The sequence below is a fragment of the Sinocyclocheilus grahami genome, unplaced genomic scaffold (assembly GCF_001515645.1).
Source record: "Sinocyclocheilus grahami isolate Dianchi unplaced genomic scaffold, SAMN03320097.WGS_v1.1 scaffold195.1, whole genome shotgun sequence".
Classification (NCBI taxonomy): Eukaryota; Metazoa; Chordata; class Actinopteri; order Cypriniformes; family Cyprinidae; genus Sinocyclocheilus; species Sinocyclocheilus grahami.
Genome location: NW_015505374.1, coordinates 488,224 through 515,424, shown reverse-complemented (window position 1 = coordinate 515,424; position 27,201 = coordinate 488,224). Strand labels below are relative to the sequence as shown.

The 27,201-nt window shown below is 37.7% G+C and overlaps 2 protein-coding genes across 2 annotated transcripts in view; both read left to right on the top strand.

Moving 5' to 3' along the window:
- The window catches only part of unc5db (unc-5 netrin receptor Db), a 76,542-nt gene extending 54,507 nt beyond the window's left edge, over positions 1–22,035 (top strand). The window contains exons 12-17 of the mRNA XM_016285308.1: positions 4,497–4,668; positions 7,788–8,015; positions 11,048–11,197; positions 15,862–16,026; positions 20,642–20,820; positions 21,777–22,035. Coding sequence (XP_016140794.1) covers positions 4,497–4,668; positions 7,788–8,015; positions 11,048–11,197; positions 15,862–16,026; positions 20,642–20,820; positions 21,777–21,960 — 1,078 coding nt within the window. The 3' untranslated portion in view covers positions 21,961–22,035. The remainder of the gene's footprint in view (positions 1–4,496; positions 4,669–7,787; positions 8,016–11,047; positions 11,198–15,861; positions 16,027–20,641; positions 20,821–21,776) is intronic.
- Positions 22,036–22,349: 314 nt separating this feature from the next.
- On the top strand, positions 22,350–23,977 carry LOC107595043 (netrin receptor UNC5D-like). The gene is made up of 2 exons (XM_016285315.1): positions 22,350–22,524; positions 23,481–23,977. The coding sequence occupies exons 1-2, from the start codon at positions 22,373–22,375 to the stop codon at positions 23,662–23,664; spliced, it is 336 nt and encodes a 111-aa protein (XP_016140801.1). The 5' UTR covers positions 22,350–22,372; the 3' UTR covers positions 23,665–23,977.
- The last annotated feature ends 3,224 nt before the right edge of the window (positions 23,978–27,201 follow it).

The window sequence follows — 27,201 nt, the reverse complement described above, 5'->3', positions numbered from 1 at the left end:
TCAGACTGGTCTGACTCGGGTTGCTATATCTTTTCTAACAGATCCGGCTTACGGTTTTTGTAAACCAGACTATCAAAACTACCTAAAATCCCATAGACTTTTATTGAGGGGGTGAAAACCTTTATACAATAAGACGTATGGTGTATTTAAGCTGTCTATTGCTATAGCAAAGCTTAACAACTCCCTACTGAAAAAAACTGCTAAAACCAGCCTAAGCTGATTGACTGCTTCGGCCTGGTCTCCCAAGCTGGTTTTAAAGTGGTTTTGGCCAGTTTTTTAGCAGGCCAGGCTGGTCTTAGCTGTTTTTTACTGAATCAACTGGTTTTAGCTGGATTAGCATAGAAACATGCTAACAACATGCTAGTAACTTGCTAATCATTCTAGAAACATGCTAACAAAATGCTAGTAACATGCTAATCATACTAGAAACGTGCTAGTAACTTGCTAATCATGTTAAAAAGGCTAACACCATGATAGTAACATGCTAATCATGCTAGAAACATGCTAGCAACTTGTTAAACATGCTAGCATCATGCTAGTAACATGTTAGAAACAGGCTAGCATCATGCTAGTAACATGCTAATCATGCTAGAATTATGCTAGTAACATGCTAACCATGATAGAATCATGAGAACAACATGCTAGTAACTTGCTAATCGTGTTAGAAACATGATAATAAAATGCTAGTAACTTGCTAATCATGCTAACAACATGGTAGTAACTTGCTAATCATGCTAGAAACATGCTAACAAAATGTTAGGAACTTGCTAATCATGTTAGAAACATGCTAGCAACTTGCTAAACATGCTAGAAACATGCTAATCATGCTAGGATCATGCTAGTAAGTGTGTTAATCGTGTTATCAAAATGTTAACACCATACTAGTAACATTCTAGTCATGTTAGAAATATGCTAGCAACTTGTTAAACATGGTAACAAAATGCTAGCAAACTTGTTAAACATGTTAGAAACATGCTCATGACATGATTAGCAAGTTATTAACATGTTTCTAACATGATTAGCATGTTACTAGCATGTTGTTAGCATTATTAGCAAGTTACTTGCATGTTGCTGGCATTATGTTAACAACATGCTAGTAACATGCTAATCATGCTAAAAACATGCTAGTAATTTGCTAATCATGCTAACAAAAAGCTAACACCATGCTAGTAACATGTTAATCATGCTTACAACATGTTAATCATGTTAGAAACATGCTAGTAACTTGCTAATAATGTTAACACCATGCTAGTAACTTGCTAATCATGCTAACAAAATGCTAGTTACATGCTAATCATGCTAGCAACGTGTTAGTAAATTGGTAATAATGCTAACAACACGCTAGTAACATGCTAATCATGGTAGAAACATGATAGTAACTTGCTAATCATGCTAGCAACATGTTAACCATGTTAAAAACATGCTAGTAAAATGCTAATCATGCTAGTAACATGTTAATAGTGCTAGCAACAAGCTAATCATGTTAGAAACATGATAATCATGCTAGCAACATGCTAATCAATGCTAAAAACATGTCAGCACAAATGCTAGTCATGCTAGAAACAGCCTAGCAAACCACCCCAGGTACCCTAGCAATATACTTTATACCTATCTGTTTTTTCTGATAGACTGTATTGCCTTGAAATCATTCAAACTTGAATCTTTAAAACTATTTTAACTTTCAAACTACTGAAAACTTTCAGACTGCAAGCTTTTAAAACTTTTTAAAACTTTCTAGCTAGGCTTTTTCAAGCCAACTTAAAGTTTGTCTACAAATGTTTTAATCTAGTTCGCAGATAATCTTTATGAAATCTTTGCTTTTGACATCTTGCTTGAAGAGCAGTTTGGACATTGTGATACAACTCCTTTCGTGTTCCACAAAAAAAAGAAGTTAATTCAAGTTTCAAATGACATGAGGATGAGTAAGTGATTATGGACTTTTCGTTTTTGTGGAACTATTCCTTCAAGTCAAGTTACTGATCAATTTGCCACACTGAAGTCACGGTCAGATGCCCAAATGAAAGAATGAATACATAATGGAAGCATTAAGTTTGCCTGTCGCCTCCTACAGTGTCTGCAAATGCTCCGCACTCTGCCGCCTGACCTCTAGCAGTGACTCACCAGTCTTTTTGAATAATGCTTCTCAATACAGGCCTAGGAGCTTGCAGGGTAAGACCCTTGATGATGAGGAGGAGAGTAGTAAAAAAACATGACGAGCTACTTAAGGTATAAGAGTAGAAACTCATTTAGAAACGCAGTTCCTTATGCAACCCAAGTAATCTGCCTCCATCCTAGACTCAAAAATGCAAACCAGTGTTTTGTTGCAATGAAGAACTGTTTACATAGAGAAGTTTGGTCTTCTGTGATGTGAATACCAGAGAGGTCTTACCTCACATTGCTGTTTTATCTTTTTTTTATATATACAGTATATATATTTTAAAACAAGTAGGATATTATTTGTATTATGTAAAGACAACAAACCTTTTGCTTGAGTGGTTGTGTTTTTTGCTTGTTCAAATACACCCTGGAAATGAAAAGATAATTGAAGGACAATGTTTTTGCCTCAAGGATGTCAGTGTCAAACACATTCAGCTGAGGTGTTTCAGACATTCATCATGCATTGTCCTTCATACAGCCTCTTTTAGTTAAACCTGAATGAGATTTGAATCACATTGAAGTTCCTACAGACCTGACATGCCTGAATAGTAATTAGATGTAAATAGAAGAACACTTGAAGAGAGTTTGGAAGAGGACAGACTGATTGGCTGTAAAGAGTGTTTTAGTCCTTATTCCCTCTTCAGCAAAGCTGAATTAATATAAATTCAGATAAACTGTAAAAGCTTATGGCGTCCTTTGGGCATACTGCAAAAGTCCTTAAAGCAAGTTCTGCTGCTGTGGTGCTCTTAGATTTTCAGTTTGGAGTGAATTTTGTATTACAAAGTGGTTAGTTGGAAAGACAAAAAGAACAAAGCTTTGGTTATGCATGGCACTTTTGGTGCTTTATTTAAAGTGTGAGAAGCACTTTTTTAGCTTTTGTATTTTATTAGATAAGTTTGACAAACTATTTACCTAACATAATTATTTATTAATATTATCTAACTCAGTGTTGGCTAAATAATAATAATTATAATAATAATTTATGCATTTAGCAGACGCTTTTATCCAAAGCGACTTACAGTGCATTCAGGCTATACATTTTTACCAGTATGATATACAAATATAAATATACAACTGTTGTTCACAGCCCTGCTTTTAAAATCAGCTTTAATTGGCTCAGTTTTTTCTATTAAATGTTGATGTCTATCCAATGTTTATTGCTAGAAAATAAATTGAAAGGGCCACATTATGTATATGCATTTCCATGGTGTACAGACTATGCAGTTTTGACAACCAAAAGGCTTCCCCTTCCTTTCTGTTTCCTTTTTTTACCTTTAAATTTGCATAAAAGGCCAAAGCCTTCATTAACTCTTTCTCATTAATGCATTTTATGTTGTGGTTTACCACCACAAGGAAAAGATGGAAGGTAGAGATAATGGCCAGAAGATCATAAGCAATGACTAATGAATATGCAAGAGCTGCTAAACGACTCCAGTGCCCTCAGAGAATCAGTAGCTTCCCGTAAATCAAGGTTCTCAAAGCCGTGTTTGTAATGATTCTGTAGACTGCAGATGTGACCGTTTTCATCATTGTATTATTTATGCAGTATAACAAAAGTTGTGAGCACATTTTTCTGTCAGTGTATTTTTATTGTGTTTTGTTTTCATTTTTATTTGATTTAGCTAAATGTCTTGACTATTTTAATTATTGGCCAAAGGGGTCTAGTGTATAGCTCAAACAGTCAAGTGTAACGCTAATGATATCAATGTTTGATTCCCAAGAATGGCATGCACTGATAACTTTGAATATATTGTAACCTGCTTTGAGTAAGGGCATCTGCCAAATGCATACATTTGTTAGTTTGATTATTTATTTATTTATTCACACTACCACTCAAAATGTTTCTGAAAGGAGTATCTAACCAAGGCTGCATTTATTTAATCAAAAATAGTGAAAACAATTCAATTGTGAAAATGTATTACAATTTAAAATGTCTTTACAATTTAAAAATCTTTCTTTAAATAATAATAAATAATATATTTTAAAATGTTATTTATTCTTGTGATGGCAAAGCTAAATTTTCAACAGCCTTTACACTCTAGTCACAGTGCCATGATCCTTTAGAAATCATTCTCATATGCTGGTTTTATGCTCAAGAAACATTTTTTATTATAATCTTTGTTGAAAACGGATTTGCTGCTTAATATATTTTTGTTAAGATTTTTTGAGTAGTAGAAAATAACAACATTTATTTGAAATAGTAATAGAATAAATCTTTTGTAACATAATTGTACATACTGTCACATGCATCAATTTTAATGTATACTTGCTAATAAAATAAAAGTAGTAATTTCTTTATCAATGATCATCAATTTTTGGTTTTTCATTTTGTCTGCTAGTGCCCAATCAGAGGAAAGGTGTGAGATTCTGTTAGGGCCAGAGATCACGTATGGACCTCCGGGGCTAAACCTGTCCTATCCTGTTGCCATGACGATAGCTCATTGTGCTGAAGTCAGCACTGAAAACTGGAACATTAAACTCAAGAGACAAACCAAGGACAACAAGTGGGAGGTAGGAACAAAGGCATGACTTCTGTGTTTTTTACAGCAAATTCATTTCAAATTATTTTCTGTGTGACTCATAAGCATGCCAGATTGAAAACATTCTCAATTATTAGCAATGGGCCAATATAGTATAGTGCACTGGCAACCTTTGTCAACATAACATTTTAAAAAATGATTTAACACTTTACTCAGTTAAATACATACCGCCAGCCCCTGATGATTAAACATTTATGTTGCCATTTAGATATATTTCTGAAGTCATTTGATACAGTTAACCTGGCAGCATGTGCCATGAACCAATTATGAGTGAAATTCATTTGAACCACATCCTGTAAAAGCACATGGCAGCCTTTGAGGCTGTGCGTGTTTTAAAAATGTGTTGATTAGGCGATTGTGCGCTCTTGACAAGAGATCCAGAGACAGCAGTTCCTCAGAGGAGGCTAAGGCAGTGAAGTGCTCAAGGAAAAAACAATTACAGCCTGTAATAGCTGGGAAGACACAGTTCATGGCAGTCAAACAGCAGGAGCATTGGGACAAGGCACCCCATCAGACCCAGGATATATCGATCTGGTTGTGCTAGAGGACCACCTGAAATAAGAGCTGACACGAGGCAATCAGAACAGGAGTCATGGATGGGACCTCACTCAATCACTCGCATTTGTCCTAGTCCCATGTGTTTTACTCTGGCGTCAGCCTCTGAAAACCTAAAACTGTCATCACGGTTTGAAAGTTGATGTATTAATGAAAGCTTACCGTAGCAGTACAAAGTTTGTTTATTGTGAGCCCCTAGCGTTATTGAAGGTGATTAGATAATAACTTTCTTTTTGTGTCGGACCACCAGCCTGAGTCATTATTTAGATGAATTTCAGATTGTTCCAAAACACGGTACTTATCCTTGAGATTACAACCAGCAGTCGCGCTCTTGACAAGAGATCCAGAGACAGCAGTTCCTCAGAGGAGGCTAAGGCAGTGAAGTGCTCAAGGAAAAAACAATTACAGCCTGTAATAGCTGGGAAGACACAGTTCATGGCAGTCAAACAGCAGGAGCATTGGGACAAGGCGCCCCATCAGACCCAGGATATATCGATCTGGTTGTGCTAGAGGACCACCTGAAATAAGAGCTGACACGAGGCAATCAGAACAGGAGTCATGGATGGGACCTCCCTCCTGACCCTACTACAATCACTCGCATTTGTCCTAGTCCCATGTGTTTTACTCTGGCGTCAGCCTCTGAAAACCTAAAACTGTCATCACGGTTTGAAAGTTGATGTATTAATGAAAGCTTACCGTAGCAGTACAAAGTTTGTTTATTGTGAGCCCCTAGCGTTATTGAAGGTGATTAGATAATAACTTTCTTTTTGTGTCGGACCACCAGCCTGAGTCATTATTTAGATGAATTTCAGATTGTTCCAAAACACGGTACTTATCCTTGAGATTACAACCAGCAGTCCTCACGAAAATGCATCTTTGCTGACAGTTTTTCCCTGGCTTTTAACAGTTTTATTTGAACCAGTGATAGCTCCAGTGTTGGTGATGACTGAAGTAATTACATAAAAACTGCTGGTTAAATCACAGACTTGTATGAAAGCTTACCGTAGCAGTACAAAGTTTGTTTATTGTGAGCCCCTAGCGTTATTGAAGGTGATTAGATAATAACTTTCTTTTTGTGTCGGACCACCAGCCTGAGTCATTATTTAGATGAATTTCAGATTGTTCCAAAACACGGTACTTATCCTTGAGATTACAACCAGCAGTCCTCACGAAAATGCATCTTTGCTGACAGTTTTTCCCTGGCTTTTAACAGTTTTATTTGAACCAGTGACAGCTCCAGTGTTGGTGATGACTGAAGTAATTACATAAAAACTGCTGGTTAAATCACAGACTTGTCAAAGAAAAACTGCAGTAGTACGAATTTCTATCCCTTCCACATGCGCCACATACGTTTTCAGTTTACAAAGAGTGTTTTTTCTGAGGAGGTCATTCTGTTTGATATTTATGTTGCTTTGAAGAGCTGCAGTCACATAATAAATGGTCGTCTGTCAGAAAAATGAAAAGAACCTGTATTGTATGAATGTCTGTGCTTGACTTGATGTTAGCCTAACCTTGTCAAAGAAATACAGAGGTGACCTCGCTGATACGTGATTTGTGAGTGATTCTAAGTCAATGTGGCAGACTGAATTGAGCTTTTTCCACTGATCACTGGCAAAAATATGGGCTAAACTAAGATTATTTCACAAAAAAAAATCTTGCAGTAGCTGCAAGTCAGTCTGTATGAAGATGGTTTCTTTGAAGGCTTCCATTCCAATGAGAAACCTCTTAGAATTTAAAGTTACATTTATGAGATTTTGTGCGGGGAGTACCATTTCACTTTGAACTTTTCATAGCACTGGGCACCAAAACAAATTCACTGCATCCTACATACGTACCATTACAAAAAAAATCATATGTACCATTACATATCATAGTCTCATTTCCTATGTTAGAATAGACTTTGTAGACAACTCTTGGACACGCGCTGCTTCTGAGAATCATGTTAGCTGATAAATAACTGACAAGGTTAATTAACTTTAATTGCTAATGTTTCCTACGGTTTTATTGTGACAGAACGAAAAGTCTGCTCAGTAAAAGGGATAGTTCACCAGGATGATTTTCCCCTTTATGGAACAAAAAAGAGTATATTTTAAATAATGTACTAGTGGCTCTTCTCCATGGAATTACGATAAGCTTCAAGCTTCAAAACGGGCATAAAATCTCCTTAAAGGGATATGAAAATGAATGAAAATTCTATCATCATTTACTTATCCTCAAGTTACTTAAAATCTTTTTGTCTTGTGTTTGAAGAAGGTTACCATTGACTTGCATTGTATGGACCCCCCCAAAAAAATCTGTGATATTTCTCATAATTATGCAGGTTATAATGCATGATGGTGGGAGAATGAAAAAAAATATTTACAAATTTGATATTTAATTATAACTTAACTTATAACTTCTTCCTTTAAAGTTCATACATCTTGTGAACTATATATTTCATACAATGAGTACAAGCATTCATTAGAAAGTTAAAAAAGTCAAATTTTTGAAAGAGTCACGTTACCATGATTTGATCATCTCTTTCTTGGTTCACAGGAAATTATGTCAGTTGACGATGAATCAACCTCCTGCTATTGCCTGATGAACTCGCATAGCTGTCACTTGTTGCTGGATCAGCCGGGCTGTTATGTACTAGTGGGGGAACCCATCACCGATGCTGCCATAAAGAGACTAAGGATTGCTGTGTTCGGCAGTATGGAGGCTTCCTCCATGGACTACAGCTTGCGAGTGCACTGTGTAGACGACACACCGCATGCCTTTCAGGTGACAGCAGGACAGTGAACGTGGCCGTAATCACATTACTCAAATAGAGTGCAACAATCAGGTTCTGAAAGTAAAAATCCCATTCATTTCCATAGGGGAACTGATTTTTAACGATAACTTACTGAGCTACAAGATAGTCAGTGATGTAGGCTTTTGTTAGGCCACATTTGTTAAACATTTTTCAGTTTACAAAGAGTGTTTTTTCTGAGGAGGTCATTCTGTTTGATATTTATGTTGCTTTGAAGAGCTGCAGTCACATAATAAATGGTCGTCTGTCAGAAAAATGAAAAGAACCTGTATTGTATGAATGTCTGTGCTTGACTTGATGTTAGCCTAACCTTGTCAAAGAAATACAGAGGTGACCTCGCTGATACGTGATTTGTGAGTGATTCTAAGTCAATGTGGCAGACTGAATTGAGCTTTTTCCACTGATCACTGGCAAAAATATGGGCTAAACTAAGATTATTTCACAAAAAAAAATCTTGCAGTAGCTGCAAGTCAGTCTGTATGAAGATGATTTCTTTGAAGGCTTCCATTCCAATGAGAAACCTCTTAGAATTTAAAGTTACATTTATGAGATTTTGTGCGGGGAGTACCATTTCACTTTGAACTTTTCATAGCACTGGGCACCAAAACAAATTCACTGCATCCTACATACGTACCATTACAAAAAAAATCATATGTACCATTACATATCATAGTCTCATTTCCTATGTTAGAATAGACTTTGTAGACAACTCTTGGACACGCGCTGCTTCTGAGAATCATGTTAGCTGATAAATAACTGACAAGGTTAATTAACTTTAATTGCTAATGTTTCCTACGGTTTTATTGTGACAGAACGAAAAGTCTGCTCAGTAAAAGGGATAGTTCACCAGGATGATTTTCCCCTTTATGGAACAAAAAAGAGTATATTTTAAATAATGTACTAGTGGCTCTTCTCCATGGAATTACGATAAGCTTCAAGCTTCAAAACGGGCATAAAATCTCCTTAAAGGGATATGAAAATGAATGAAAATTCTATCATCATTTACTTATCCTCAAGTTACTTAAAATCTTTTTGTCTTGTGTTTGAAGAAGGTTACCATTGACTTGCATTGTATGGACCCCCCCAAAAAAATCTGTGATATTTCTCATAATTATGCAGGTTATAATGCATGATGGTGGGAGAATGAAAAAAAATATTTACAAATTTGATATTTAATTATAACTTAACTTATAACTTCTTCCTTTAAAGTTCATACATCTTGTGAACTATATATTTCATACAATGAGTACAAGCATTCATTAGAAAGTTAAAAAAGTCAAATTTTTGAAAGAGTCACGTTACCATGATTTGATCATCTCTTTCTTGGTTCACAGGAAATTATGTCAGTTGACGATGAATCAACCTCCTGCTATTGCCTGATGAACTCGCATAGCTGTCACTTGTTGCTGGATCAGCCGGGCTGTTATGTACTAGTGGGGGAACCCATCACCGATGCTGCCATAAAGAGACTAAGGATTGCTGTGTTCGGCAGTATGGAGGCTTCCTCCATGGACTACAGCTTGCGAGTGCACTGTGTAGACGACACACCGCATGCCTTTCAGGTGACAGCAGGACAGTGAACGTGGCCGTAATCACATTACTCAAATAGAGTGCAACAATCAGGTTCTGAAAGTAAAAATCCCATTCATTTCCATAGGGGAACTGATTTTTAACAATAACTTACTGAGCTACAAGATAGTCAGTGATGTAGGCTTTTGTTAGGCCACATTTGTTAAACATATTTAATTTTATTTATTATTAATCATGTTATCAACTGATTTCTTAGTGAAAAACCACTTTAATCCATGATTCTAGTTTTATATTGTGCTCCGTTGTTTTTAATATGGATGTCATTGACAGTGCTTCTTGGGATTGTAGTTCACTCAAAAATACAAATTTGATGAGAATACTCATCCTCAGCCATCCAAGATCATTTAAAATACTTTTAAAATACTTTTTTGCCTCAAATCAAAGTTTCTAAGTTGTGGTTCACCTTGTAGCTGGGTGGTTTGGTTCATGGCGTATAACTCTTGAAGACTTAAAAAAAAATCCCTATGGGGAAAACTAGGTTGTTGTAAGAACTTCCTACATTTAAGTATTTTAATGTAAATCTGTGGTGCATCACAAGAAGATCATAGTAATGCTTGACTGCATTTGCAGTAGGGTCCAAAAGTCTGAGACCACTGGTGAAAGAGTGTGTTTAGAATTATGGTTTAAATGTGTGATCAGAATGTCTGCTTTGGTCAGTGCTATTTTCAAACACACAACCAGAGGATACAAAAGTCAAAGTCAATTACAGTTGTCTTGCATGAGTGCTCAGATTCCTGTGTGCTCATGCACGCACACACGCACACCCGCGCGCACACACACACACACACACACACACACACACACACATACAGTTGTCTTGCATGAGTGCTCAGATTCCTGTGTGCTCATGCACGCACACACGCACACCCGCGCGCACACACACACACACACACACACACACACATAAAGAGAACACTCATCTTTGCAATGCAGTGAAAGACAAAGCAGTTTTGACAGATGAACACTGCCTCACTTGAAATCAAAGAAGCCAGTAATCAATTTAAATTCAATTTTCTTTTCAAAGCTTTAACCAGCACTTTGTTTGAAAGCTCTTTTTTATATTTCTGAATGTTTATTAGCTGTAGAGCTTTTGTTCCTTCCAAAAACTGTACCTTTTTTTAGCTACTCAAAATCAAGTTCAGATAATATTTCTTATATTGAATTTGAACTATAATGGATTGACAAGATGTTACACTTTAAATTGGCTTTAGTGTTTTAGCCTTTTTAGCCATTGCAGTAATTTCTCTTCTGAACTGGTTAAACATTCAGCACCTCCTAAGCAAAGTAGCTGCAATACTGTGGTGTTATGGTTATCTAGTCTGTCCACATTTTCTTTCTATACCACTTTCTGCCCTTCCCTATGTTTTTCCCCAGTGTTCTCACTCTGTTTTTCCTGTACTTGCATTTTTTACAGAGAGTGGTTACTGCTGAAACCAGTAGAGGAGGTCAGCTTCTTGAGGAGCCCAAGATGCTGTTCTTCAAAGGAAACTGCCTCAGTCTGCAGGTGTCCATCCAGGATATCCCTCAGTTTCTGTGGAGCATCAAACCATTCACAACCTGTCAGGTAACATGCTAAAATTGGTAACCTGCTCTGACCAGTACTGTAATGTACACAACTGCGTTGTAGACATCCGAGGTAAAGCTAGTCTACACTCTAAAAAAAAAAAATGCTGGATTAAAAAACGACCCCTGCCGGGCTATTTGGCAACCCAGTGCTGGGTAAAAAATGGACAGAACACATGCTGGGTTATTTTGACCCAGCTCGTTGGGTTTTATACACATTTTCAGGGTTGTATTTTGACAGTGCTGGGTTAAACAACCTGATGCTGAAGGTTAATCATTTCAAATAATATTAATGTAATCTGTTCTCTGTTATGGACAGGGACAGTTTATACATTTCAATATGTCAAACAAATAGCATACTAGATCAACATCAGCCTTGGTTGCACAATTTGTTTGGCAGGAAGTGAAGCTTACATATGGTGGCTCTTCGTAGGGCTGGGTGATTTGACCTAAAATCAAAACCTCGATTAATTGAACAACTTTACCTCAATTTCGATTATTTAACTATTGTTTTTTTTTTTGCCCTTATAGTAAAAATACTCCACTATTAAATGTGGGATAATTTTTTTCTAATGAAAGAGTGCATTTCTTTTCTTTGTGATTTTAAAATAATTGAAGGAAACAAACTATTTATGGTTATTTGTTGAATATTTCGAACAATTGAAATCAAAGCTTGCTTGAAATGAAGACATCTTATGAAAAATGTGACATTTCAGTTTTATTGTAAAAAGTTTCCTAAAAAAAATAGAAAATAACTTTAATTTTTTGCAAACAAAATAAATGAATATTGCCATGTCAAAAGTAGAAAATAACCAGCATCTCTTGCAAACAAAATACATTTAAAATATTGCAATGTAAAAAATAGAAAATAACGTGTATTTCTTGTAAATTAATATTATTTTAAATAATGCAATGTGAAAAGTAGAAAAAATAAATGAATATTGCCATGTCAAAAGTAGAAAATAACCAGCATCTCTTGCAAACAAAATACATTTAAAATATTGCAATGTGAAAAATAGAAAATAACGTGTATTTCTTGTAAATTAATATTATTTTAAATAATGCAATGTGAAAAGTAGAAAATAATAACTTGCATCTCCTGTAACCAAATGTTTTAAAGGTGACATATCATGAAAATCTGACTTTTCCAGGCTTTAAGTGCTATAGTGAGGTCCCCGGTGCATCTACCAACCAAGGAAACGTGAAAAAGATTAACCCAGTAACTTAGTTTTGGTAAGCCTTTTTCTGCAAGCGTCTGAAATAACGAGAGTGTCTGATTTCGCTCCCTTGGTGACATGGCAAAGGGATCTCATTATAATATTACCGGCCCTTAATCGGCACGTTTCCACCCATGGCGCCGTCATTTTGATTTTGCAAGCGACAATGGTGTAATGCCATGGCGAAAGTTTGAGCAGAACATGCTAACTGTTCTGTCTTTGGCTGCACAGACGAGCACAGAACACTATTTACAGTCCCAGCCTCAGAGGAGACAATAGAGCAGTGGATTTATTGATTTATTTACTGTATATTGCTGCTGCCACACAGATCTAAAATAAACATGTGATTTATTTCCCTGCTGTTTACCTTCACAGACATAACCGACTGTTTTTGTAACTCATGTGTGTTTATAACGTAAACTTGTGTGTGAATTAGAACTTAATTTAGTACTCACATGCTGTCTGGTGGCTGCTTTCTGTACGTGTGCTTCGGATATGTGCTCTCAGAAAACCGTATATCAGAAGTTTAAACTAATTTGGTTTAAAACGCATGATTTCAGCGTGATAAACATGATAATCAGAACCAAAGCAGACGTTTTTTAGCTGGTCCGAGCTGTAATGGCGCAGCTCTATTCTGGAAAAGGGGGCGGGGAGCAGCAGCTCATTTGCATTTAAAGAGACAGGCCCGAAAAAAAGCACGTTTCTGCTTCCCCTCAAAATAGGCATTTTCAAAATGATATAATAAATGATCTGTGGAGTATTTTGAGCTGAAACTTCACAGACACATTCTGGGGACACCAGAGACTTACTGTTTATTACATATTGTAAAAAGGGGCATAATATGTCTCCTTTAAATCATGAATATATGCAAATAGAACACTGCTGATTAAGAGAAAAAGCATGACACCATCTCATTGATCTTGTCCTGTCACTCTATATGTGTATTTACTCTAGGTTCTTACTGGCTGTTCACATAGTCTTTGTGTCTAAAACCACGAGACGCAGCGCTCAGGAATGGTTTTAAAAAAGCACAGCGCAGAATGCCTACTCTGTTGTGTCATGTCAACCTGCTACTGTAAACAAAAGCTTGCAACGCTTGCTGTGCCTCCGGGGTCTTCTTATTGGTCCACAGTTTAGGAGCTGGCATTGATGAGCGGCGCTGCGTCTAAAAGTTTAAATTCTTTTAACGCGCCACTTACGTGCGAGACGCTGCAAAACACGCAAGCGCAACGGTCATACACGTCCGTATAGCGCTGACGCGGTAGTATGTTTTTAAGGGGAAAGTATTAATAGGATTAAAAAAACAAAATAACTGACATGTGAAAATTATGTCGGTTACAGGTTCTGAATTTCGGTTTCTATTTCTTTTCGATAAATCGTCCAGACCTAGCTCTTCGTAGATCCAGTGTATGCTGCATTTGTAGAAGCCTGCAGACATTAGCTGCAATGCAAATATAAACAAAAAGGTATAATGTGAGACTAAATGCATTTTCCTGTTTCTACAGTAATAGTTTTGATAGGAAAACAATGTAATATAAACCATAATTTCATTTAAGAAGATTCCTCACAAAATGTGTCTGGTTTTGACCAGTTTGGCTACCCAACACTGGGTTACACAGCAACTGAGTTAACCAAAAACTATCCAGCACTTGGGTGTAGGATATCAGACCGAATCAGACAATCTAAGATTTGGTCAAAACCGAGTTGAGGCACGAGGAGTCACAAAAATTCCACAGAGGCCCAAGACAACAGGATGTCATAAATCAGACCCCAGAATTTTAACCTCATTGAGGAATTCAGTGCGAGGGTTAATTAAGTGATTGATGGTTGTTCAGATCTATACAATGGCACATATTGCTGTAACTTGGGATTTCACATTTTCATTCTCTTAAACTAATTATTTTCCTCACTTTCTCTCTTTCTGCGACTTGTGTGTGAATGCGTGTGTTAGATTAGTTTATATGTCTTAGATTTATCCAATAAAGCCTTATTTATATTGAAAAGAGAAGTATCTTGTGTTTTGTGCTCACAAGTTAATGTCTTAAACTGCCGATCTTGTTACTATGCTAATTAATAGTGTTTTCACTATATTTTGGATATAGATATCCATTGCAGAATTGCTGTCATACGGCTCGTTCACTGACTCGCTGGCCGTCTCAGTGATCAACCGTAAAACAGTGATTCTGTCCTAATTCCCTTGCATATTAATGGTGGAGTTCCCTTTAAAATCTTAAATGATTCCCTTTGAGCTAAATTATTATCACTGTTTCCCTTACATGGGTAAAAACAATAAAATAACCCAATGAAATTACCCGAATGGCTGTACCCAGCATTTGGGTTAAGGAAAAAACTAACCCAGAACTTTTGTAGAGTACACATAATATGAGGTAATTTTATGCAATCAAGATTATTGTTCTGTTTTTCCAGTCATTTAGTGAGATATTAAAGCTTGTTTTTAGAGAACATAAATTCAATTAAATATTTATATTTTTAAGCATTGAACTGCCATCTTGATGTTAGATGTATTTACTGGCTAATTGTATTTTATTCATTTTTATTATTTAATAAAAACAATTAGCAAGTGAGGCAAGAAAAAATAAACTATTCTCTGAAAACAAGTCTTAATATTTTATGCAATTTTGCTTCAATTTTGTAAAGTAATTGTGTCATGTTTTAACATCTTATAAAATTTGTAATGCAAAACAAGACAAAAATACAATGTTTTAATATGATTTCCTGACAATTCTGTGCTTTTATGATAAGAGCAAAAAGCCCAAAATGTAAATAAAAAAATCTAGTCTGCATGTGTGAATCTCTTATATGAAGCATAGAGTAATAGTTTTAGTTTTCATTCATACAGCACTACAAGTTTCAACTCTGAAGACCGACACTCATGCAGATACAGAGTAACAAGTGTTTGGTTCCATGTTCTGGCATTTCATCAGTTCAGAGGTGCTTCTGCCTCCTGGAACATGCTTTAAGTATGCCTACTCGAGGGAGAAATTAATAAATTAAAGGGTTAACCCTTTAAGGCATCTGCTGTCCCATCAAGCATCTCTTCTGCTCAGGTTTCCTATTACTGTTGACATGAAGCATCTCGCAGGTCATTTCAATATGCAGGGCTGGAGAAACAGTACGGGAGAGGTCAAGGACACTCCCTGCAGATGTGCTGCTTCACAGAAATTAATTATACATCAAAGGCAATTGCTTTCCCTTCTGCTGCCCTGCTCCCAGATACGGTGTGTTGTACATAACCCAGTACTGACCCCTATCATCGGAATTAACAGGGATTAGAGTTGGTGTCTCTTTTGTACTGATGGTCTCAAAGACAAGTCTCTTAACACGCATGCTTCCACATTTTTCATGGATCAGGCACTTTCCCTGACTCAGCTCTCTGATCTCTCTCTCTCTTCTTCTCTTTATTTCTGGTGTCCTCATCCCGCTGCAGGAATTCTCCTTCACCCAAGTGTGGTATAGTAACCAGCAGCCTGTGCACTGTGCCTTCTCACTGCAGAGACATAGCGCCTCAACCACCCAGCTCTCCTGCAAGATCAGTGTGCGGCAGGTCAAAGGTCACGAGCAGATCCTGCAGGTCTACACCTCAGTGGGAGAGGTCAGATTAATAATGTCACTGGGTTTAATAACATCTCTGTCTGTCTATGTCTCAGCCTCATGTTTATTTTTTTCTGTGGAACAAAAAAATAATTTTAAAGAGTCTTGACATCTTACAAACAAGGACAGTTTTCAGTGAGAGGCTGTCAATCTCTAAAAAGGAATACCATGAACAAATTATTTAATGATTTCAGTGCAGCTCTCATATCAAATATGCTGCTATTGATATCTAGCCTGTACCATACACTCTTAAAAATAAAGGTTCTTTATTGGCATCTATGGTTCCTTGAGGAACGTTTAGCATCCATGGAAACATTCGATTGTGCAGAAGGTTCTTACAGTGGAGAAAGTTTCTTTAGTTTATTGAAATGTTCTTCATGCCAAGAACTGCTCACTGAAAAGTTATTTGGGGAGCAAGAATATAGTTCTTCTATGGCATCAGTGCTTGAGAAGGTGCCTATTTGGATTCCGAATCACAGTATAGAGTTAAAGAGTAATGTGAATAATGACTTAAAATTCAGATCATATTCACTCAGAGCTTGAAATATACAGGTGCATCACAATAAATTAGAATGTCGTGGAAAAGTTCATTTATTTCAGTAATTCAACTCAAATTGTGAAACTCGTGTATTAAATAAATTCAGTGCACACAGACTGAAGTAGTTTAAGTCTTTGGTTCTTTTAATTGTGATGATTTTGGCTCACATTTAACAAAAACCCACCAAGTCACTATCTCAACCAATTAGAATACTTCATAAGACCAATAAAAAAAATTTTTTTAGTGAATTGTTGGCCTTCTGGAAAGTATGTTCATTTACTGTACATGTACTCAATACTTGGTAGGGGCTCCTTTTGCTTTAATTACTGCCTCAATTCGGCGTGGCATGGAGGTGATCAGTTTGTGGCACTGCTGAGGTGGTATGGAAGCCCAGGTTTCTTTGACAGTGGCCTTCAGCTCATCTACATTTTTTGGTCTCTTGTTTCTCATTTTCCGCTTGACAATACCCCATAGATTCTCTATAGGGTTCAGGTCTGGTGAGTTTGCTGGCCAGTCAAGCACACCAAAACCATGGTCATTTAACCAACTTTTGGTGCTTTTGGCAGTGTGGGCAGATGCCAAATCCTGCTGGTCAGCAGAAGGAAGCATGAAGTGCTCCAAAATGTATTGGTAAATGGGTGCAGTGACGTTGGTTTTCAAAAAACACAATCAACCAACACCAGCAGATGACATTGCACCCCAAATCATCACAGACTGTGGAAACTTAACACTGGACTTCAAGCAACTTGGGCTATGAGCTTCTCCACCCTTCCTCCAGACTCTAGGACCTTGGTTTCCAAATGAAATACAAAACTTGCTCTCATCTGAAAAGAGGACTTTGGACCACTGGGCAACAGTCCAGTTCTTCTTCTCCTTAGCCCAGGTAAGACACCTCTGACGTTGTCTGTGGTTCAGGAGTGGCTTAACAAGAGGAATACGACAACTGTAGCCAAATTCCTTGACACGTCTGTGTGTGGTGGCTCTTGATGCCTTGAACCCAGCCTCAGTCCATTCCTTGTGAAGTTCACTCAAATTCTTGAATCGATTTTGCTTGACAATCCTCATAAGGCTGCGGTTCTCTCAGTTGGCTGTGCATCTTTTTCTTCCACACTTTTTCCTTCCACTCAACTTTCTGTTAACATGCTTGGATACAGCACTCTGTGAACAGCCAGCTTCTTTGGCAATGAATGTTTGTGGTCAATGATTGTCTTCTGAACAACTGTCAGATCAGCATTCTTCCCCATGATTGTGTAGCCTAGTGAACCAAACTGAGAGGCCATTTTGAAGGCTCAGGAAACCTTTGCAGGTGTTTTGAGTTGATTAGCTGATTGGCATGTCACCATATTCTAATTTGTTGAGATAGTGAATTGGTGGGTTTTTGTTAAATGTGAGCCAAAATCATCACAATTAAAAGAACCAAAGACTTAAACTACTTCAGTCTGTGTGCATTGAATTTATTTAATATACGAGTTTCACAATTTGAATTGAATTACTGAAACAAATGAACTTTTCCACGACATTTTAATTTATTGAGATGCACCTGTAGTGCATGTGTTGTGTGGTCTATTTTTGTAGTGTTCTATGGTGCTTTTTATGCATTTTGGAGCTCAAAAGTCTGAATTTGCAGTTGTTGCATGGACGAAATGTGACAAATATTCAGAAATTCTTTTGTGTTCCAAAGAAAAAGAAAAAACAGAGTACAGGTTTGAAATGACAAAATGAGTTAAGAAATGGCCGTTTTCATTTTATTTAACTCTTCCTCTAAAAGTTACTGTCATTTGGGGTCAGATTTACTTAAAGCTTTACTAAAAAAAATACTAAAAATCTACTGTCAGGATTTAATAAGGTGAAAAGGTGTGGACAGTTATTTTTGCAGCTGACTTATTGCATATGTATTTGTAAGAGATTCCCTTTTAGATGCGAAATATATGGGAGGAGAGTATTTATGCAGTCATGCTGTCAGGGATTCATCACAGTCACTGCAGTCACCAGCCAGGATAATCACCCGATCACAGTCACCTGAGTTCTAATCACCCGCACCTGCTGTCACCAATCAAGCCACACTACAAATACACACACATCACAGTCACTCACTGTCCGGTCTACCTCGTCGACTCGGGCTCCTCGGGCAATTTCATATCCCAGGACCTATTGAATCGTCTCCATCTGCCCCGCAAACGTCATGCCCAGGAGCTCCGAGTCGAGACTATCCAGGGAAAGCTGCTAGGACGGGGGTGGGTGAAATATCGAGCACCGACATTGAAGCTCAGGATTTTAACTCTACACAAGGAGGAGATCACGTTCCTGGTACTGGAGGGACCCACCGTGGATATTATCCTGAGATGCCCCTGGCTAGTTCTCCATTCTCCAGAGATCAGATGGGACTCGTGCGAAGTGACTCGCTGGAGCGAGCACTGTCTCCGCAACTGTCTCAAGTCATTACCCACTCCGCTCCCAGGAACTCCCTCCGCTCAAGTTGCATCTACCCTCATCGAAAGTCCTGAACCTCGGGAGAAGGTCATGGTCCCATCTGACTACTTGGCATTCCAGGATGTCTTCAGTAGCAGGCAGCCACCCAGTTATCACCTCATCGGCCATGGGACTGCGCCATCGACCTGCTGCCTGGAGCAAAACTCCCCAAGGGTAGAGTATACCCATTGTCCATCCCGGAGCGCAAGGCGATGGAGGAATACATCAAGGAGGCTCTTAACCAAGGATTCATCCGACCTTCCACGTCTCCAGCTGCATCCAGTTTCTTTTTCGTGGGCAAGAAGGACGGGGGCTTGCGGCCGTGTATCGACTATAGGACTGCCTATAGTCGAAAAGTTTTTTCTGCCTATAGTCGACTATAAACTGCCCTATCCACTTCCCCTGGTCCCGGCCGCCCTCGAGGAACTCCGTGGGGCCTGCATCTTCTCCAAGCTGGACCTGCGAAGTGCTTATAACCTCGTTCGAATCCGGGAGGGCAACGAGTGGAAGACGGCATTCATTACACCATCTGGCCACTATGAGTACCTTATCATGCCGTATGGGCTAGCCAACGCCCCGTCGGTCTTCCAGGGGGATCATGAACGAGGTGTTCCGGGAGTTCCTCCACCACTCTGTGATAGTCTATATTGACGATACTCCCGGATACTCCATACTATTCTAAGAAACTGACCCCAGTGGAGCAGAATTACGACGTTGGCAACCGGGAGTTGCTGGCTATCAAACTCGCCCTGGAGGAGTGACGGCACTGGCTGGAGGGAGCTAACCACCCATTCACCGTGATTACCGACCACAAAAATCTTCAGAACCTCAGAGAAGCCAAGAGACTTAACCCTCGCCAAGCCCGTTGGGCATTGTTCTTCACCAGATTTCAGTTCATATACACACACATCACAGTCACTCACTGTCCGGTCTACCGTTCACTCCTACGAACTACTCTGGACTCTCTCTCTCTCCCAAATTCTCCTAGAACGACTTACCTGCTGTTCCTCCCACGATCCTCCAATGACTCCGTGGTAACGGCTCCACGATCTCCATTGTAACCGGCTTACGATCCTCTCCATCAGAACTCAGATAAGCACCCTGGAACCATTCACTGTGTTGACATTCACCTGCCTTGAACTCACCTCTTCCAGTCATCCACTTACCCAGTCAATAAACCATCCTGTTTTGCACTAACCTGTTGTGTCTGGCCTTGCTTTGTGACACATGCAGTGTGATATATTAAGGTTTTCAGTAGTTAATTTACTGCCATTATTAAATGCCCCCCAAAAATTTGTTTCAACCCATTTTGTGCTTGACATGGCTGCAATAATTGCTCAATTGCACCACTCTTGGTAGTTTGCGTTGGTCATTATGGAAATTATCCGGCTGCGTCTGTGTTCTTTAATTTGCTTATGCTCATCAACCGCAAATTTCCACTCCCATCAGCACTTTTATGGGATTGCAGTCTGACGTTAATTTGCCCTGTTTAGTCATTCTGACCCTATGTTTTTAGTACATGGGTAAAATAAACCATAAGTGTTTTTTCAAGCTCCTTTTTAGGTAAAAAAAAATTGCATGCCAAAACCATGTTTTTTTTTTCTTTCAGAGTGAGAAAGAGACAGTTCCATTTTTTATGCAGGCAGATTGCACAGTGACTTCACAGACGGGGGCCAAAGCCTTCAAAATCCCCCTGTCCATACGTCAGCGGATATGCACCACCTTCGATACTGCCAACGCCAAGGGCAAGGACTGGCAGCTCTTAGCTCAGAAACTCCACGTTCAAAGGTGAGCGCCAGAGAGAGATGTAGCCAAGGCAACAGGACTGATTGAAACTTATTGCAGCAGTGCTCACTTTAACAATGCCCTTGAATAATAAGCTGAGACTGCACTCCACTTTGCTCGATCATTTCACTCAGAACTCATACTACTCAGGCTTTTCATCTTTATTGAATTCAGTTTCTACAAAGGTTAGAAGTTAAAGAACCACTAGAGATTTGAGAGATATAAGAGCCACCACCTTCCCTTTATGAAGCAATTGTATAGCACATTGATAGTTTATACAGATTTTGTTTCTGTGTAGATGATCTATGAGCTGAATGCAATGCAAACCCTAAACTTTCCTTTTAAATCTGAACATTTTATTTGTCAGTTGGGTCTAAAATGGGTCTATTTAGTTTTTATTATATTATTTTTATTTTTATTTTAACAAGAGTTGCATCCAAGTAACTCTACAAAAGGAAACCATGCAAATAAAAAGAGAACTGTTAAAATTGAAGACATGTTTTTCATTCCTACTAATACATTTGTGCTACTAATACATAAATGCTTCACAGTTATGAAGATATAAACTGGTATTGCAGCTCTAATTTGTGCCATTTGAAATAAATGACAATTCATATTTATTCAAAAAAGCAAACATCTTGTTACCTTTTCTTGAACCTATGTCACATGACCATTTGAGTTTGGAATTATATTACAACACTGCCATCTATTGGCACATTACAAGTAACAGCACACACGTCATGTATTAATTTCAGCTGTAGTCCTTAAAAACAGAAGGATACATAAGGATAGTCAGAGTCAGGCTATAATGCACATATAATTGAATGCAAATATAATAAAAGTTATCCAGACGTGTTTGCAAACATTGGGATAGAAGGTTGACATATATAATATGATCTTGCTATGTACTCAAATAACGTCATCTTCTCTTGTGAAACCTGCATTTCCTTTCGGCACAGGAACCTGTCCTACTTTACCAAGCAGAAGAGTCCCTCTGCTGTCATTCTCAGTCTCTGGGAGGCCAGGCATCAGGACAGTGGAGATCTTGACTCCCTTGCAAGTGCTTTGGAGGAGATCGGAAAGATCCACTGTAAAAGTCTGCCTCAGAGTCCAGATGACAAAGAAACAGACTTTACGTTTTGAGGGACTACTGAAGACAACATGTACTCCACCAGGTGCAATTCCCCAGCATCTTTAATTTAAAGTCCAAGCGCAGCCAGCTGAGGCATATCCAGTCTGATGGCTGCAATAATTGCTCAATTGCACCACTCTTGGTAGTTTGCGTTGGTCATTATGGAAATTATCCGGCTGCGTCTGTGTTCTTTAATTTGCTTATGCTCATCAACCGCAAATTTCCACTCCCATCAGCACTTTTATGGGATTGCAGTCTGACGTTAATTTGCCCTGTTTAGTCATTCTGACCCTATGTTTTTAGTACATGGGTAAAATAAACCATAAGTGTTTTTTCAAGCTCCTTTTTAGGTAAAAAAAAATTGCATGCCAAAACCATGTTTTTTTTTTCTTTCAGAGTGAGAAAGAGACAGTTCCATTTTTTATGCAGGCAGATTGCACAGTGACTTCACAGACGGGGGCCAAAGCCTTCAAAATCCCCCTGTCCATACGTCAGCGGATATGCACCACCTTCGATACTGCCAACGCCAAGGGCAAGGACTGGCAGCTCTTAGCTCAGAAACTCCACGTTCAAAGGTGAGCGCCAGAGAGAGATGTAGCCAAGGCAACAGGACTGATTGAAACTTATTGCAGCAGTGCTCACTTTAACAATGCCCTTGAATAATAAGCTGAGACTGCACTCCACTTTGCTCGATCATTTCACTCAGAACTCATACTACTCAGGCTTTTCATCTTTATTGAATTCAGTTTCTACAAAGGTTAGAAGTTAAAGAACCACTAGAGATTTGAGAGATATAAGAGCCACCACCTTCCCTTTATGAAGCAATTGTATAGCACATTGATAGTTTATACAGATTTTGTTTCTGTGTAGATGATCTATGAGCTGAATGCAATGCAAACCCTAAACTTTCCTTTTAAATCTGAACATTTTATTTGTCAGTTGGGTCTAAAATGGGTCTATTTAGTTTTTATTATATTATTTTTATTTTTATTTTAACAAGAGTTGCATCCAAGTAACTCTACAAAAGGAAACCATGCAAATAAAAAGAGAACTGTTAAAATTGAAGACATGTTTTTCATTCCTACTAATACATTTGTGCTACTAATACATAAATGCTTCACAGTTATGAAGATATAAACTGGTATTGCAGCTCTAATTTGTGCCATTTGAAATAAATGACAATTCATATTTATTCAAAAAAGCAAACATCTTGTTACCTTTTCTTGAACCTATGTCACATGACCATTTGAGTTTGGAATTATATTACAACACTGCCATCTATTGGCACATTACAAGTAACAGCACACACGTCATGTATTAATTTCAGCTGTAGTCCTTAAAAACAGAAGGATACATAAGGATAGTCAGAGTCAGGCTATAATGCACATATAATTGAATGCAAATATAATAAAAGTTATCCAGACGTGTTTGCAAACATTGGGATAGAAGGTTGACATATATAATATGATCTTGCTATGTACTCAAATAACGTCATCTTCTCTTGTGAAACCTGCATTTCCTTTCGGCACAGGAACCTGTCCTACTTTACCAAGCAGAAGAGTCCCTCTGCTGTCATTCTCAGTCTCTGGGAGGCCAGGCATCAGGACAGTGGAGATCTTGACTCCCTTGCAAGTGCTTTGGAGGAGATCGGAAAGATCCACTGTAAAAGTCTGCCTCAGAGTCCAGATGACAAAGAAACAGACTTTACGTTTTGAGGGACTACTGAAGACAACATGTACTCCACCAGGTGCAATTCCCCAGCATCTTTAATTTAAAGTCCAAGCGCAGCCAGCTGAGGCATATCCAGTCTGACAGAAGACTTAGACAAGATGCGACCAATCAGAAGGTTTCACATATCTGTACATGTGCGAAGGAAGGATGAGTTGGTATGAATTTGGCACAGATTTAACAGCTTCAAAATGCTTTTCTAAAAGTGCCAAGCCATCACAACTTTCATAAAATTCCGCCTTAGCCTTTCCTTGGTATTTATGATTTTATTATTGTTAGTATTATTATTATTATTGTGTGGGATTTTATTGGTGGCCAGACTGGGATGTTCTTGAGCATTTCCTTGTGTCAGCATCATAATTAAAGGAATAGTCCATCCCAAAATGAAAATTATATCATAATTTATTCACCCTCATGTCGTTCTAAAGCTGTATGACTTTTTTATTTGGAACTAGTGCTGTCAAACGATTAATTGCGATTAATCGCGTCCAAAAAAAAGTTTTTGTTTACATAATATATATGTGTGTGTACTGATTTATTATGTATATATAAATACACCCATGCAGTTATATTTTGAAAATATTTACATATTCACAACATTCATATAATTTATATTATATCTAAATATATTTAATATATAAACATAATATATTTTTCTTAAATATATACATGCATGTGTATGTATTTATATATGCATAATAAATATACACAGTATGCACACACATGTAAACAAAAACTTTTATTTTGGATTAATCACGATTAATCGTTTGACAGCACTAATTGGAACGTAAAAGAAGATGTTATGAAAAATGTTGGAATGCCAATCAGCAGAAAGGGGCGTTTAATTCCCGCCCACGTGTAGAAATCGAATATTCAAGCTGTTTATTCATTTTTCCACCAAAGAACGAAAAACGAAAATTTAAGCTGAATTCTCGTTTTTTCGTTTTTTGGGAAAAAAACAAAAACACGAAAAAGGAGCCGTTTTCTCATTTTTCTGCTTTCAATATTAAATCAAAAAACGAATGATCGAAAGATACACGGATTCAAACAGTTTCAGTTTTTCTATTTCTATTATATGGACAAAAAATACAATGGAATCCGAAACTGTCAAAATATCTTCTTTTGTTTGAAGACTTATTTTTGGCTGAACTATCGATTTGATCTTTTCCTTTTTTCACTAGTGTTCCAGAGTTGCGATGTATTTACATCCCTTCTGCATGTTACTACTGACGTGTGCTTTGTTTGCACTATATGACATTCAGAGAAGAGAGGGAAATACACTCCTGCAAACTGCCTTTTTTGCTCATCACACATTGTGATCGTGACTCACGACATTATTTTATCTCCGTCTCAATGGGATCGGTTGAAGAATAATTCTAAATAATATATGGTAATATAAAGCAATAAGCCCAAAGAAGCTGTGGTTTACAGTGAATTTATAACAGCTAAGGGGCGTTGTTAAAACTAAAACCCCCTTAGCTGTTATAAATTCACTGTAAACCACGGCTTCACAGGGCTTATTGCTTTTGTAAAACGGTTATTCCATATGTGTAGTAAGGTTTCACAAAATAAAACAGAGCAAATAAAGTGTAATGATATTAATAAAAACATTATTCTTCCACCAATCAATGTAGTTCCTCAGAATCAGTTGTGGTTGAAACAAAGTGGTTGCTGAGCAACACACACAAGTAAACAAAGTGCATGTTTGTAGAGTAATTTATAACAGCTTCGAACGTGGCTCAGCCAATCAGAATCAAGGACCGGAACTATCCGTTTTATAATAAAGATTCTTCGGCTAAGGCAGAGCACTGCATATTAGAAAAGAACCTTATTTACGCAGTTTAGGAGGATAAAAATCCATTAAGTTTTTTGCTTAAAAAACCTCAATGCATACCTCAATGCTCACTCAAATGCATTACTCTGTTCCTGTGAGCGTGTTTGAGTCATCAGGGCAGACAGCAGGATGGTATCATGCCTTTTATAGAGCGTTAGGCCTGAGACTAATATTGACCAGAAGAAGCGTTTACTTAAGCCATGCAAACGGCAGCACATCCCTTTTGTTAAAACGTATAGCTTTCTTTTGAAATGCATCTGAAAAGGATGAGCTCCAAGAGACCTCTGTGAAATGATGCCTCTCTTATCTCCTCTGACCATATTCCACCAAACACAATGGGGGAACATGGACCGGTGAGCAGTGAGAGTTATAATTAAGGTCTGATAAAAGAAAAAGAGCAGTGTGGAAAAAATCCTGTCAGAAGTGCAGGAAAAAAGTTGTCCTCCTTTTCCAAGTCATCTACTTCATTAACCTTCTCTCTCTCAAACAGAAATGCCTCCAAGTGCTCATTTGAATTGGGTTTCAGTGTTCTAGCCACTACAATGCTTGCTACTGGTTTAAAATGTTAAGCTTTATCTCTTACTCTGGATATTCTTTTTATATAAATATTTCTTTTTTTGTATTTTTAATATAAGTTTGATGAAGGATTTAATGATTTGCTGATCACTTTATATTGAGAAGCACTGAGAACAGCAGCATGTTTGACGTGTTTATTAGTGTAGTTGTCCACAACTATATTAAATAGCCCAAAATGTGTTTTTATTATATTTCCTTTATTTTAACGTATTAGCAAATTTGCTGTCACTCCTCTAAAAAAAAACAAAAACACGAAAAAGGAGCCGTTTTCTCATTTTTCTGCTTTCAATATTAAATCAAAAAACGAATGATCGAAAGATACACGGATTCAAACAGTTTCAGTTTTTCTATTTCTATTATATGGACAAAAAATACAATGGAATCCGAAACTGTCAAAATATCTTCTTTAGTTTGAAGACTTATTTTTGGCTGAACTATCGATTTGATCTTTTCCTTTTTTCACTAGTGTTTCACAGAGTTGCGATGTATTTACATCCCTTCTGCATGTTACTACTGACGTGTGCTTTGTTTGCACTATATGACATTCAGAGAAGAGAGGGAAATACACTCCTGCAAACTGCCTTTTTTGCTCATCACACATTGTGATCGTGACTCACGGCATTATTTTATCTCCGTCTCAATGGGATCGGTTGAAGAATAATTCTAAATAATATATGGTAACATCAGTTTAAAAAAAACACTATATTACACTGATATGCAGGGGTCTAGAGCTTTTCTAGTGCTAAATATACTTGTTTGGTATCGCCAGGCCAGCTTTGTGGTATACTGTATCTATGATTATGAACATTTTGGATGTTTTCTGTACAGTAGAGTTTGCTGATGTATATGCAGTCTTTTGGAAATAAATGTACAGCTGAAGAGAGCTGCAACTCTAGCAAACATGCCTCGTGGCTTTATTTTATTTCCAACTGCTGATGGTTTTCTCAGAGCAAATAAAGTGTAATGATATTAATAAAAACATTATTCTTCCACCAATCAATGTAGTTCCTCAGAATCAGTTGTGGTTGAAACAAAGTGGTTGCCGAGCAACACACACAAGTAAACAAAGTGCATGTTTGTAGAGTAATTTACAACAGCTTCGAACGTGGCTCAG

Coding starts and splice junctions, on each gene's coding strand:
- LOC107595043 (XM_016285315.1), top strand. CDS start 22,373: ATGCAGGCAGATTGCACAGTGACTTCACAGACGGGGGCCAAAGCCTTC. Junction 22,525..23,480: donor CAGAAACTCCACGTTCAAAG/GTGAGCGCCAGA, acceptor CTTTCGGCACAG/GAACCTGTCCTACTTTACCA.